The following is a 14,266-nucleotide window of genomic DNA, read 5'->3' as shown; positions in this document are numbered from 1 at the left end:
GGGGCGGGAGGGCAGGGGAGGGTTAGGGGCGGTGGGGTAGGGTTTAGGCAGACTCTGGCTACCCCGCGTACTTGGGGGCGAGGCTGGCGAGCTTCTACGAGAGGGCCAGTGAGGGTTTAGGGTTTAGGGTTTAGGGTTTAGGGTTTGGGGTGTGGGGTGGGGCGGGAGGGCAGGGGAGGGTTAGGGGCGGTGGGGTAGGGTTTAGGCAGACTCTGGCTACCCCGCGTACTTGGGGGCGAGGCTGGCGAGCTTCTACGAGAGGGCCAGTGAGGGTTTAGGGTTTAGGGTTTAGGGTTTAGGGTTTAGGGTTTGATAACGAGCAGCATAGAGTTAGTGTTCATTTGCTGTCCCATCTCCCGCTGCTTTAGCACGACCGGCTCTGCTGCTGCTTCCTCGCTGCTCCCGCACTGTCTCATCCCCGCCTGGCCTGCTGCTGCCCGCGCTGCTGCTGCCGCCGCTGCTGCTGCTGCTGCTGCTGCTGCTGCGCAGGCCGCGTCAAGTGTTTGGGGTCTCCGGAGCGCGAGGGTTCGGTGACAATTGTGGGGGCAGTGTCTCCTCCTGGGGGGGACTTTTCAGACCCCGTGACAACTTCGACGATGTCGATTGTCCAGGTCTTTTGGGGCCTCGACAAGAAGCTGGCGCAGCGCAAACACTTCCCCTCAGGTTAGGGTTTAGGGTTTAGGGTTTAGGGTTTGGGGTTTGGGGTTGGGGGGAGGGGTCCGGGTCGGGTTTGCGCGCGGGGTCGGGGTTTGCGCGGGGTGGTCGGGTTTAGGGTTTAGGGTTTCGGGGTGGCGCTTAGGGGTTAGGGTTTAGCGTTTAGGGGTTAGGGGTTAGGGTTTAGGGTTTAGGGTTTAGGGTTTGGGGGTGGAGTTTGGGGTTCGGGGTTTAGAAGCGCGGGTGCACATTCGGTTGGTTGTGCAAGCCTCTTTTGTTCTGTAAACCCTAAACCCTAATTCAGTGTTTTCATTTTTTCGCGTTTTCTCCCCCTAAATGCATTTACATTCTCGGCCATTTCGTTTCTAGTCTCTGATTTCATTTTCTGAAATCAAAAAAAAATAAATAATTGAAAACAAATACTTAAACTCCTTCCCCAATTCTCAGAATTGTTTTCGAGGGTTTTGATTTCTTTTTGATTTCCTCTCAATTTCTTGTTATTTCTCTTTTGTTTCTTTTTGCTGCAGTTAACTGGACTTCTTCTTTTTCTAAATACTTGCGCTTTTTGGAACCCTTCTTTGATTCTTATGATGAAGAGTTTGTGGGACTTCGCCAGAAGATAAGTGACATTTTGCAGCAGGTGGGCTGAGGTGTACGTACACCTCAAGTTGCTGCTGCTGCTGCTGCTGCGTGCTCCTGCTGCTGCGGCACACAGCTTTCTTTCCCGCCGCTGCTGCAGATTAGTTTCATTTAAATGCATTTTAGTTTCTTTTTCTCTTCAAAACGAGGTCATTAGCCAGGCATTGCTGTCGCATTGCTGCTACTGCTGCTGCTGCTGCTGCTGCAGTGGTGCTGCAGCGTCTTCGTGAGGGTATTTACCAGTGCTTGTTCATTCTGAAGGCTCCACCTATGACTTATTATTCATTTATTTACTTATTTAGTTTTATTTATTATTTTTATTTATTTTTGTTTTATTTCTTCAGGAAAACGAACTGACGGACATTGTACAGCTCGTCGGCAAGGACTCGCTTTCTGAGGTGTATAGACACCTCCTGCACAGTTTTTGCAATTTCCAAAATAAAGAAATTTAAAACAGAATGGAAGGACTCTAATCTTTTATTTATATTTATATTATATTTATGTTTATATTTATATTTTATATTTATATTTATATATTTATTTACATTTAATTTATATTCATCTTTATTTTGAATTCGAGGCAAACTTGAATAATGTGTTTATATGCTTTTGCGCTAAACAGTTGCATGCATGCAGGCACTTCTACAAACTGTTAAATATATATAAATATGTATTTTTTATTTCATAATTATTAAAATCTTTTTGAAATTATTTCTTTGAAATTATTTTTCTAAAATAGAAAATACATTTTTATAATTCATTTGACAATTTTTTGCATGCATATAAATGCTGTTTAACCGCAGACATCTTCAAAACGTATTTTTGTTGAAAAGTAGTTTTAATTCATTTAATTTAATTTCAAATTCTTCCGAAGTCTCCCGTGCAGCAGCCTCTGGCTGTGCATGCAGAGTTGCTGCTGCAGTTGCTACTGCTGCTGCTGCTGCTGCTGCTGCAGTTGCTGAGGGGTAATTTGTTTGTTTTTTATCCCTTTTTTCTGCATTTTGCATTTAGTGCTTGTGGCTGGAGTTGCATTTTGTTGAATTTCAGAATCCGCAAAGAAATTGGTTTTTTGATTAAAACATTTGCCAAATATTTCAACTTTTGCATTTAAAAGATTTTTGTTTTTCGCAGGACCAAAAGCTCATTCTCGAAGTCGCCAAAATCATCAGAGAAGACTTTTTGCAGCAAAACGCTTTTTCCGATTACGATTATATGTGTCCCCTCCACAAGGTCCTTTTTGTTTTCGATTTTTAAGTCAATTAATTCATTTTCTGGCTTTTTTGTTTCTTTTTTCGTTTCTTTTTATCTCGATTTTCTCTGTTTTTTGGCTCTTTTTGTCTCCTTTTTTGTCTCTTTTGTTTCGTTTTTTGTCCCCTTTTTGTCTCCTTTTTTGTCCCTTCTTTGTCTCTTTCCTTGTCTTCCTTTTGTCCTTTTTGCTGCTTTGTTGTCTCTTTACTGTTTCTGCATTATATCTTTGTCATTTTTCTTTTTCATCCCCTAATTGTTTCCAAACGTTCCTTTCTTGTTTCCGAACTTTTTCCTTTTTGTTTTCTTTTTGTCTCCCGAGAAAGCTGTTTTCAATCATTTCAAAAGTCCATTTAGTGCATGCACTATCGCATTCACTGACGCATGCATCGGTGCATGTATTGGTGGTCCATGCATTAGTGCTGCACGTTGCTCCACCTCGATTCCTTAATTTGATTTATTAATTGTTTTTGTTTTATCATTGATTTAAATTTAATAATTATCTATTCTTTTGAATTATATTTTTATTCCTTTTTAATTTTTTCAGACGGTGGGGATGATGAAGACAATTTGCCTCTTCTACGACCAGTGCCTGAGGGTGATGCAGGGTAAGGAACAAACAGCAAAACAAAAAAACGAACAATAAAACAAATAAACAATAAAATTAACAAATAAATGAATAAATAATAATAAAATGAACAGGTAGATACCAAAAATAATCAATTAAAAGGCCTTCAAGGGATGCTTCGTCAAGAAACGGCTTTCCCCCTTTCAGCCGCCCGTCTGGGGTGTACGTACACCTGAACGCCCGGGACTTCACACCGGCCCAAAAAACGCCGAAAGTTTTCATTTTTCGGATTTTTTTTGCATTTTCTTGCATTTTTTGGATTGTTTTGGATTATTTTTCATTTTTCTGTTCAGAAACTGCCGGCAGTGAACACCGAATCGGCTGGGGCACCATTTATAACACTTTGAGGCCCACAATCTCGAAAATCACAAGTATGAAGTTTCTCCCGCCGCTGAAGCCCGAGGACGAGTGCAAGGTTTTCTTCAAGAGTCTGGAGAACGAAATTGTCACAGCGCTTCGCAACTTAGCCGAAAAATAAATGAATAAATCCATTTATTGGTCGATTCCCCCATCCAAAATCCGAAAAATGCCGTTTAGAACCCTAAAAGTGCCATTTAAACTCATTAAATGCCACTTAGAATCCAAAAGGACAATTTAAACCGAAAAAATACCATTTAAACGGTAAAGTGGCAACAAATCTGCTTCTGCTGCCACAGCGAAGCGGGGCCGGGTCCGCGGCGCCTTCCTTGTGAATTAATTAAACCAATTAAATTAATTAATTAAATTAATTAATTGATTAATTAATTAATTTATTTATTTATTTGTTGCCAATTAATTAATTAATTGCATTTTCGCATTTACTGGAAAGCAACTGGAGGCGTTTCGGCCTCGCTGTCGCTACACCTCGGGCGGCGCGGGCGTTTGCGGTGTATTGCATGCGTTTTGGTTTTAATTAAAAAAACAAATTAAAAAATTAAATTAATTAATTTAATTAATTAAATTAGTTAAATTAACTAGATTAAATAAGCAACAATATATATAAATAGGGAAAGAGCTTCAGCAAAAGATGGTCTGGAGGCAGCAGACATGAGATATGTGTTTTTGTCTCCTTTGCTTCATTTCTTATTCTGATATATTAACTCTCCGAAATCGCATGCATCTTTTCTATTTCTTGCTGCTAAAATGGCGCAGCAGCAGCAGCAGCAGTAGCAGCAGCGGCCGCAGCAGTAGCGGCAGCGCAGCGCGAGCAGCAGAGGCAGCAGCAGTAGCAGCGCCGCGGAAGCAGCACTAGCGGCACCGCAGCCACAGCAACGGCAGCTGCAGCAGTAGCGGCACTGCAGCAACAGTAGCAGCAGCAGCAGTAGCGGCTCCGCAGCAACAGCAGCAGCAGCAGCAGCAGCAGCAGCATCCGCTGCAGTTCGTCTCCAGCAGAGGGCTATACTTTTCAAGTGGCTACTAGCTGTACATACACCTCACTGGATTTTAAATAAACTCCGTAAGTCCTCTGGGCGTCTCAGCGACTAAACTCCCTAATTTAGGGTTTAGGGTTTAGCGCTGAGGGTCTCCGTGGCGTTTAGTGTGTAGAGCTTAGCATTGAGGGTTTAGGACTTAGGGTTTATGGTGTGGCTGCCTGCAGCTCGGGAGTGCCCTTGACATCTGCAGCTGGCTGTCTGCTGCTTGCTGCTGCTGTCTGCTGCCTGCTGCTGCTGGCTGCTACAAGCTGCTGCTCACTGCTGCTAGCTGCGGTCTGCTGCAGCTTGCTGCAGCTAGCTACTGCTCTCTGCAGCTAGCTGCAGGTAGGCAGATGCAGCCATTTCCAGCGATCTGCTGTGCTGCTGTGGGCTTGGCTCTCGTGCTGCAGTGTGCTGCTGCGCTGCTGCTGCTGCTGCTACCTGCGGGTTTGTGAAGGATTTGTGGGAAACGAATAAAGAAAATGGTTAAATTTAATACTTAATTTAATTTTAAATTCATTTATTTCCTTTATTTCTTTCGATCCGCCTTCTGAGCCTTCGGTCGGGCAGCCGCCTCTGCACGATTTCCCAGCAGCGGGGGCTGCGCGGCGAGACGCCGGGCGTTTTGAATGGGTTTTGTTTCCAATTAATTTAGTTTTTAAATTTAAAACTTAAAAAATAAAAATAAAATCAATTTATTGATTCAGAGGAGCCGCGGGGACGGGAAAGCCAGTGGCACGGGTTTGTGGGGCCGCTCCACCTGCGGGCGCTCCGGGGGCGTGCGGGAAAGAACGCTAAACAAGGCCTCTAAAGGACTAAATAAGTGCAATTAATGAAATTAAAAATAACGTATTTCATTTTAAATACAGAAAAACAAAGAAGACCGCCAAATTCAACCCGCATTTGATGCACTTTGCTGCGGGCAGGAGAGGCTGCTGCAGTGTTGGGGCCTGACGGGCAGGGCGTCCTGCCTTGCTCGGGGAGGTCTCGGCTGTGGATTCTGGCCGTTTTTTTCGAGAAAAGTGGGTGAAAAGGATAAATAAATGAAAATAAAGTTTATTTAGAGGGGAAAAAGTGGAAAACGGGGGATTTCTTGGGCAAAAAGTTGTGCGAAATTGGCTCCGCGGGAACCGTGCAGCGCGGCTGAAGAAGCCCAGCGCCCGTGCGCATGGGCTGCCCGGGGCTAGTTGCCTCGACGGTCTGTTTGTGGTGCTGGTTGGAGACGGCGTTTCTTTCATTTCAATGCTTGAGTTGTTTTTTAAAGAAAAGAGTTTCTTGCGAAGCCCCCAAACGCGTGAGTTGTGGCCGATTTAGGGCTAATTTCTCGAAGATATGGCGAGTGCTGCGCCCACGGTGGCTCCCCCCACCGAGCAGGGGGCCGACGCGTTCGCTGCGCGAGATCCTTCTCCGCAGCTGACCCAGCATATAGTTCACATGCTTTTAAATGATCAAATGGGAAATGTAAAGGAAAGAGAAGCAATTGTGCCGCAGCAGTTGCTGGATCGGCCGCTGGCGGACGCGCGCGTGTGGGCTGGAGCTGCCTGTACACCCCAGGATGCAGGCGCGCCGCCGCAGTCGTCGCTCGCCAGTTCCATTCCTTCTGGCCTTTTTGCAGAAGGAATTTATGAATCGCTAAGTTCAAGTGTTTGCGAGGGCAGTTCTCTGGAAAAAGAGGCGCTTTCCCACGTGCGGCGCCTGCAGTCTGTTCCAGTTTCGTACCTCGAGGTGGACAAGTTTCTGTGCTCGATCGAAGCCTTCGCCGCCCGTTTTCGGCGCGAACAGCAGCTTCTCGAGATTGCCGAGGGCCAAATGGACGCAACTGTCCGTTACTTCTACAGAAAGCGCATGGAAATGCTGTTTCCAGGGCGGAAGCGGGACTACCAGACGCTGGTGGAGGTGATGCTGCGGCTGCTCTGCCTGGGAAACCCCGAGTCTTTCCTGCGCCGCGAACTCCGAGGGGCCCCCCCCCACAAAGCCCTCAAACTCTACGTCGAGCTGGGGCTTCTCTACGACTCCTACACTAGACTTTGCGAAAGAACCAACTCCGAGATCAAACGCACTGAAGACTCCCTCGCCCAGGACTTCCTCAGCCGCCTCCCCAACAGGCTCGCCGAGCAAACCCGCAGAGTCGCCCGCAATGTTCCTTCCCCCAACTTGTTCGCCTACGCCGTTATGGCCCGCACAGTCGACAGCCACTTGAACGGGAACTGGTAGCAGCAGCAGCAGCTGCAGCGGCGGCGGCAGCAGCAGCGGCGGCGGCGGTAGTAGTAGCAGCAGCAGCAGCGCCAGCAGCGGTAGTAGTAGTAGTAGTAGTAGTAGCAGCAGCAGCAGCAGCAGCAGCAGCGGCGACTCTTAAGGATTTGTTTTACACGGTTTGTTCTCTGTTTGTTTCTTGTCTTTTCCGCCCCTTTGTCCCGGGATCGCCGGAGTCGGCTTGTTAAAGCTTAATTCAAGTTAAATAATTCAAGTTTAATTTAAGTTTAATTCAAATTAATTCAAATAAATTCAAATAAATTCAAGTTAATTCAAGTTGAATTCAAGTGCAGGTACAAGTTTGCTCGCACGACTTGAACTGTGAGAAAGTACTTAGTGAAATTTTTGAATGGATCTGGAGGCCCTGGAGGTCTCAGCAGCTGCGGCTGTGGCGCCGCAAAAGGCAAACCTGCTGCGTAGGTTTCTTTGAATTGAATTGAATTGAATTAAATGAATTGAATTAAATAAATTGGATTAAAAGAGTTGAAGAAACTGGAATTCAGGTCCGTGCATGCATGCGGAATCGTGAGCTAAAGGTTTCGACATCTGCACAACGCGCAGTGGACTAACTTGAACTTGAATGTTCACTTGTGCGAATTCGAAAACGGAGCTTCTTCTTTTTGTGCCATTTCTTTCTAATTAATATTGTTAAAGTATATTGTTAAAGTATTTAAAGTCCTTTGTTTCTCTTCAAGTTCAAACGACTCCGCTTTGTAGGGAATCGGTTCTTGAAGTGAAGTTGTTTGCAAGTGGCGCCCGCAGCACAGAGCGCTGCAGCCAGCTTTCCTGAGCTATTTTTCCCTTTTCAACTTCAGCAGCTCAATATCTGCAATATATATTTCCACTTTTGAATATTAAATAGAATTCTTAATGGCAAAAGAGCCCCAGGTTCATTCCTTTTCCTCAAATCCATCGCGGATCCTTAAGTCCGTTTCCGCACTGTTCATGTTCGCCCTGTTTGCAACTTCAAAAGGAATGCCTTTTGCGCTTTTGCCTCCTTTGGCTGCCCAAAACGAAGCAAAACGAAGATAATTTTGTCTTAGTATTTCTATTTTTAAAATATATTTTACAAAAGAATTTTGTCTTCATCTTCTTATTTTCAAATTCTACTTTCTACCCTTTAGTGCTCGCAGATTCGCTTCCAGTTCAGCTTTTTAGCCAGATTGCACTTCTGTAGTTTTCTAGAGAAAGGCAAATTTATTTAAAAGCTTTTCCTCTTTTCTGCAATTAGATTTTCTGTTTCTGCTCCTTTTCTGCATGCAGGAGAAGCAAATGCATGCAAGTTTAGTTTTCAGTTTGTCGAATTTTGCTTCTAAATTCAAATTAGTGGCATTATGCTCTTGTTATTTGCACACTTAGTTACAATTTACTTTTAAATTCAAATTAGTGGCATTTTGATATTATTATTCGCATATTCGCGTTTATTTGTTTTCTTGATTGGGATAAATAGCATTATGCTCTCATAATATGCACATTTGTTCACATTTTGTTTCTAGATTTAAATAAATGGCATTATATTCTTCTAAATTGCATTTTTGCTTCCATTTTTGTTTCTAAAAACAAATAAATGGCATTATCTTTTCATAATTTGCATATTTGCGAAATGTTGCATTTGCAGCAAACATGAAATTTATTCAAGAATTGCTGCTGGTGTCTCGTGCAAATTTATCTTCTTTTTCTATTTAATCTTTTATTTTTGCTTTATTACGAAGTAATTAAATAAAATTGAAAAGTATCAAATCCAAAATAAAAAAATCTATCAAATCAAATATGGCAGAGGGAACTTTAGCTGCAGCCAGTATTGCAAGTTTGGCCACGGCACTATTCATATTTTCTGTTTTTAAATTTTGCAACAAAAGTAATTACAAGCTTTTCAATAATTTGATTTTATGGAATAGTAGCTAGTTGCAATAAACCTTACTAGCTCGAAGAAGCCTGCTGCTGCTGCTGCTACTGCTGCTGATGTTACTGCTGCTGCTGCTGCCGCTGCTGCTGCTGCTGCTGCTGAGCATTCTTTTATCTAGATTCAGATCTGCTGTCTTGAAGCAGAATCTATCAACAGTCCGCGCCAGTGTTAATTTTTTCAACGCATGCTGCAAATATTTTCTTTTAATTTGAGAGTAATTGTCACTAATATTGAAACAGATGCAATTTAATGGCTTGCTAGCTCAGAAAGAATTGCGCAGCATGCGTGGCTGAGGCGTTTCAACAAAAATGGATGAATAAGAATTTAAAAAATCTTTTTTCCGCACCAAAAGTTTGAAAGGAGAACAAAGTGGCCTTGCAGCTGCAGCAACGTGTTTGAATCGAATCTTGCTACAATAGAGCTTCGAATCTGAAAAGGAAATTCACTTTGAAAGTATACTTTTAGCTAAAATGTACTTACTTAGACTTTCTGTTGAGGTGGCCAACGCAATAATTCAAAAAGACACAGTTTTAGTTCTTTTCATTTCGTGTGTTGAGGTGTATAGGCATCTTTGCTGCTTCTAAGATTCGAACTGAAAGGCTCTTCTTCTGCCGTTTGACTTTTTCCCTTTCTGCAAATAAAAGTGTTGATGGGTTTTATTTGCATTTAAGCCCTACAGATGCCGCGTCGCTGCTAGTTGCATGCGCATTTAATGCAGCTTTCCCTCTTTTTGCATTTGCTGCTCAGAAGAATGCCATTTTGCAATCGGAGTTTCGCCGCTCTGGCGGCTTTGTTTCTTTCTGGCTGCACTTTTGTTTTCGGAAGTTAGTTTATTTTTCTTTTCTTTTTGTGAATGAAGTGGAGTGTCTGCTGCAGGCGATTCGTTGGACTCCATTATTGCGCAGCAGAACGCACAGTTGAACGAGCTGCAGCAGCAAATAGCGCAGTGAGCAGCGGCAAATCTGGAAAGAGTTTCAACTTTTGGGCTTTTTTTCCCTTTTAGAACTTCTTTTTATATTTTAAAATCTGCAGACTGAAGCAACACTTGCATTCCCGCGGAGAAGGAGCGCAAGCGGCAATCGATACTGCGCAGCTTTCCATGCCGGCGGCCACTGCAAACGGAATTAAACTGGACATTCGTGAATTAGACCACTGGTCACTTTCTGCTGCTCAAGTGCAGCATTAATGAATTATATTCGCCCCAGAATACCCAGGGATCGGGGGAGGGGAGCCAGAAGCAGCAGCAGCAGCAGCAGCAGCAGGATTTGTTGCTGGGGCTCCGGCGAAGAAGACTCCTTTGATAATAATTTCGCCGAAGGTGAGGAAGCTGCTGCTGCTGCACTTTGAAGCTTTCTTTCTTTTGTCTTTTTCTCCGAGATACTCTTTGAATTGAAACTCAATTTAATTGAAATTCAATTGAATTAAAATTCAATTTAATTGAATTCAATCTGAATTGAATTCAACGCAAACAGCCCATGATGAGCTTCAACAAACTCTACGAGAAAATGCTGGTGGAGTCCCAGCAGATTGGCAGCGACGGTGAGACTTGAATTTCAAATTGAATTCAAATGAGCAATTTGTTCAAATTTGAATTAATTTTAATTTAATTTGAAACTAATTTAAATTTATTTGAGTTATTATTCATTTAATTTCATATTTAATTCAATCTTGTGCTCAATGCGCAATTCAATATTGAATGGTCTGGGCTGAATTTCAAGTTGAATTCAAATGAACAACTTGTTCAAATTTAAATTAATTTTTGATTTAAAAAGTAATATAATTTAATTGTTCATTTTAATTCAATGAATATTCTAATTATTCATTTAATAATTCCGCAGCTCGATATTTGTTGAATGGTCTTCTGCTAATATTCAATTCAGATTTTTATTCAACTTTCAATTCAGAATTAAGACAGAGCTATTGAACTCGCAAGTGGATTTGATTGAATTAAATTGAAAAATTTAAATTAATTGAATTAATTGAACAAATTGAATAAGTTGCATGCATTGAAAAAATTGAATAAATTGCATGCATTGAATAAATTGAACAAATTACATGCATTGAATAAGTTGAACAAATTACATGCGTTGAATAAATTGGATAAATTGAATAAGTTGAATAACTTGAACAAACTGCATGCACTGGATAAGTCGAATAAACTGCATGCACTAAATAAATTAAAGACATTGAATAAATTGAATAAGTTGAGAGAATTGCGTGAATTGAAAAAGTTGAATAAATTGAATAAGCCAAATGAATTAAACAAAATGAATAAATTGAACAAGTTGAATAAATTAACTGAGTTGAATAAGTTGAACGAATTGAACAAGTTGAATAAGTTGAATTTGAATAAGTTGAATAAGTTGAATAAAATGAATTCTGCATTGAATTTCATTATTTGAAGTTTCTTTGAATTCGAATCAAAAATTTCTCATCTTTTCTCAAGTGTTTTTATTTTTGGAATTTTCTAATTTTGCATTTCTTTTTATTTTTGCTTTTTGAATCATCAGCAAGGAAACTTCTGAACGGCCAAGACGCGGCAATGGACAATCCCGTGAGCAAAGAGCTTTTAAATGAATTAAAAACATTTTAATTGATTCAAATTTAATTTGTTTTATTTCATTTATTCGATCCTATTATTTAATTCTATTTTGAGACAATTTTTCATTTTCTTTTTTTGCAATTTTCCGATTTTCAGGTGGAGAGGATTAAAGTGCTAACCAAGGCAAGTCGCCGCGAAAGAACTCGACGAATTAAATGCAATTTATGAATTAATTTCAAAATTTAAATTAATTAAATGAACTAATTTAATTCAATTTAATTTTCTTTAATTTCATTTTGCTTTTTGAAATGCCAGCAAGAGGAGGAAGCGGCGGCAAAAGAGTCTTTCTACAGAGCAGACGAAGAGGAATTGCAATATGTGAGAAATCTTGAACATTTGAGAAACAAAACTATTAATAAATTAATTATTTCGAAAATAATAATCAATTAATTCTTTTCAACATTTAAAAACCAAAAAAATTAATTAATTCTTTCCAGGTCATGAAAGAAAGAAAGAAAGGCTTTCTCGGCAGCGTGCAGAACTTCTTTCGGGGTCTGTTTCCATTTTTCATTTTCCAACAATTATTTATTTTGCATTTAATTCCAATTATTATTTCCCAGATCTCAAACATTAATGCAATTAGAACTGCGTCTTTTTGTGCAAAACAAAAAGAGGAAAATGAGGCGCTTTCTGTTGACCATTTTCTGCACTCATTCCAGGTGTACGTACACCTGAATTCCCATTCAGCAGCAGCAGCAGCAACAAGAGTGGCGGCAAAAGCAACAGCTGAAGGAATCATAGCATCTGTGATCGCCGAGCCAACGGCAGCAGCAACAGCGGCAGCAAAGCCAGCAGCAGCAGCAGCAACAGCAGCAATGGCAGTCTCAGCAGCAGCAAAAGCAGCAGCAGTTGCTGCTGCTTCTTTTCTTCTGATTTTTGTCGGTGTTACTGTGCCACCAACATATCTATTTGAATACTTTGATAGCAGAAGTGACAGACTAGGAGACTTGCGGCGTTCTGCTGCAGAGCTGTTGAGTAAGCTCCAGTGGTTTAGGGTTTAGGGTTTGTTGCACTGGAGGGGCCACCGCCGTGTGGGGCTTCAGCGGCTGGGGAGAAACAAATGAGCGAATTCGGAGCTCCCCACACGCTGCAGCAGCGCAGCAGCAGCACCAGCTGCTGCTGCAGCCGGGGCGGCCTGCAGCAGCAGCAGCGCTCCCAAATAGCTCCAGCGGCTTTTTCCCGTGTCAGCACCCGCTGCTACTTGCTGGGGCAGCCTTGCTGCTAAACGCTGCTCCAGCAGCAGCAGGAGGACCCCTCCGGCTGCAGGGGCCTGTCGTTGGTGCCGCAGCAAGACCCCGGAGTGCAGCAGAACTTTCAGGAAATTTAACTTTAATCTTATAAATTTTAAAGTGAGGAAATAAAATGAGATGCATTTCTTGCTTTCCAGCCTGCGCACCCGCGCGAACTTGCGGTGTACGCACACCAGAGGACCGCTGCGCGCGGGACCTCCGGAGTCTGCGTCTAGTGGAAAGGTGTCTTAAATGCGAAAGGAGCCTTTAAAAGCACTAATACGAATTAAAATGCAAAATTGACCTTTATTTTCGCACGCAGCGCCCCGAACAGAGCGAGTGCACCCCGCGGGTGCTGCTGCGCTGCAGCACACACCGGAGGGTTGTGTCTGGTGCTGGGAGGAAGTGTGGATTTCGTAAGGCCGGCGTTTCTGGGGCCATTTCGCTACTGATTTGAAGCAGCAGCTAAAGAAAGCCTTTGCGGGCCATTTGCACCAGGGAAAGTGGGGAGCTGGCTGGTGCCGGCGGCGGCCCCGCAGCAGCAGCAGGAGGAGCAGGAGGTGCTGCCGCCGCGTGTGAGGGGCGGCGCAGCGTGCGAGGCGCCGGTGCAACAAGCAGCGTGGGTGCGAGTTCGGGAGTGTATCGTGGATTTGGCGCTGAAAGAAGGTGGGGCGCGCGCAGCAGCAAAGGCGCAGCAGGAGGCGGGGAGGAGCAGCAGCAGAGCAGCAGCGGAGCATGCGGCAGCACCCCGGGGCGGGGCGGGCGGGGCGGGGTTAGGGGTTTGGGGCGCGGCGCGGGCGCGCGGGGGGTGTGTTGGGGAGTTCGCGAAGGAAGAAAGGGAAGGCGTTGGCGAAAAGAAGACGTGCTGCAGCAGGAGCAGCAGCAGCAGCAGCAGCGGCGGGGCGCGCGGCGGCGGGGCGGGGCCCGGTGTCGCAGCAGCGGCGGCGGGCGGCCCGCAGCGGGCGGGCGGGCTGGGGGGCGGCCGGGGCGGCGGTCCTGGGCGCAGCAGGAGCTTCCTGGCGGCGGCCGGCGTAGCAGCAGCAGCAGCAGCAGTCGCAGCAGCAGCAGTCGCAGCAGTGGCAGCAGCGGGAGCAGCAGCGGGCGAAGGGCAGAGAGGCGCGCGGCGGCGGCAGCGGCGCGCACGTGCACGTGCGAGCGAAAGGCAGGAGCTGCGAAACCCTAAATCAGGGTTTGGCGCGATGGAGAAGTACCGGCGCGTGCGCCCCGCGCGCGAGCCGCTGGGCAGCGACGAAGTCCGCGTCACCGCCATGGGCCGCGTCTTCAGCTACGTCGCCTACGCCGCCTCGCTCCTCGAAGACCACAAGCTGCGCCAGCTGACCATCAAGGCCTCGGGCAACGCCATAGGCCAGGCCATTGCGCTCGCGGAGCAGCTCAAGCGCCGCTACCGCGGGCTGCACCAGCTCAACACCTGCGGCAACACCACCGTGGCGCTCGTCTACGAGCCGCTCGAGGAGGGGCTCGACACGGTCACCGACAGCAAGACCGTCGCTTTTCTCGAAATCAAGCTTTCCTTCGACCCCCTCGACGCCTCCCGCCCCGGCTACCAGCCGCCCCTCGACGACGCCGCCTTCGAGGAGTTCAAGCACGCCGCCCCCGCGCCCCAGAACGGTACCTCGCGGGGGGTTCGCGGTTTGGGGGGTGCGGAGGGTTTGAGCGGGGTTTGGGGGTTGGTGGGGAGGGTTTGGGGAGGGTTTGGGG

At 44.9% G+C, this 14,266-nt stretch overlaps 3 protein-coding genes across 3 annotated transcripts in view; all 3 read left to right on the top strand.

Moving 5' to 3' along the window:
* Positions 1 to 205: 205 nt before the first annotated feature.
* ETH_00032090 (vacuolar ATP synthase catalytic subunit A, putative) lies at positions 206 to 3,644 on the top strand (the record flags this gene model as incomplete). The annotated part of the gene is made up of 7 exons (XM_013378080.1): positions 206 to 266; positions 490 to 663; positions 1,182 to 1,294; positions 1,638 to 1,691; positions 2,425 to 2,523; positions 3,086 to 3,146; positions 3,460 to 3,644. Coding segments are annotated over 7 exons (747 nt in total), but the record flags the coding sequence as incomplete, so codon positions are not given.
* A 2,245-nt stretch (positions 3,645 to 5,889) lies between these two features.
* ETH_00032085 (uncharacterized protein) lies at positions 5,890 to 6,771 on the top strand (the record flags this gene model as incomplete). Its single annotated transcript, XM_013378079.1, has 1 exon — positions 5,890 to 6,771. The coding sequence occupies one exon, from the start codon at positions 5,890 to 5,892 to the stop codon at positions 6,769 to 6,771; it is 882 nt and encodes a 293-aa protein (XP_013233533.1).
* Positions 6,772 to 11,258: 4,487 nt separating this feature from the next.
* ETH_00032080 (Zgc:92794, related) overlaps positions 11,259 to 14,266 on the top strand; it is a gene marked incomplete at both ends in the record, with an annotated part of 5,876 nt that continues 2,868 nt past the window's right edge. The window contains 4 exons of the mRNA XM_013378078.1: positions 11,259 to 11,270; positions 11,574 to 11,636; positions 11,978 to 12,293; positions 13,046 to 14,176. Coding sequence (XP_013233532.1) covers positions 11,259 to 11,270; positions 11,574 to 11,636; positions 11,978 to 12,293; positions 13,046 to 14,176 — 1,522 coding nt within the window. The remainder of the gene's footprint in view (positions 11,271 to 11,573; positions 11,637 to 11,977; positions 12,294 to 13,045; positions 14,177 to 14,266) is intronic.

Source organism: Eimeria tenella, genomic scaffold (assembly GCF_000499545.2).
Source record: "Eimeria tenella Houghton genomic scaffold, Eth_scaff72, whole genome shotgun sequence".
Classification (NCBI taxonomy): domain Eukaryota; phylum Apicomplexa; class Conoidasida; order Eucoccidiorida; family Eimeriidae; genus Eimeria; species Eimeria tenella.
This window is presented reverse-complemented; position numbering and strand designations above follow the sequence as displayed.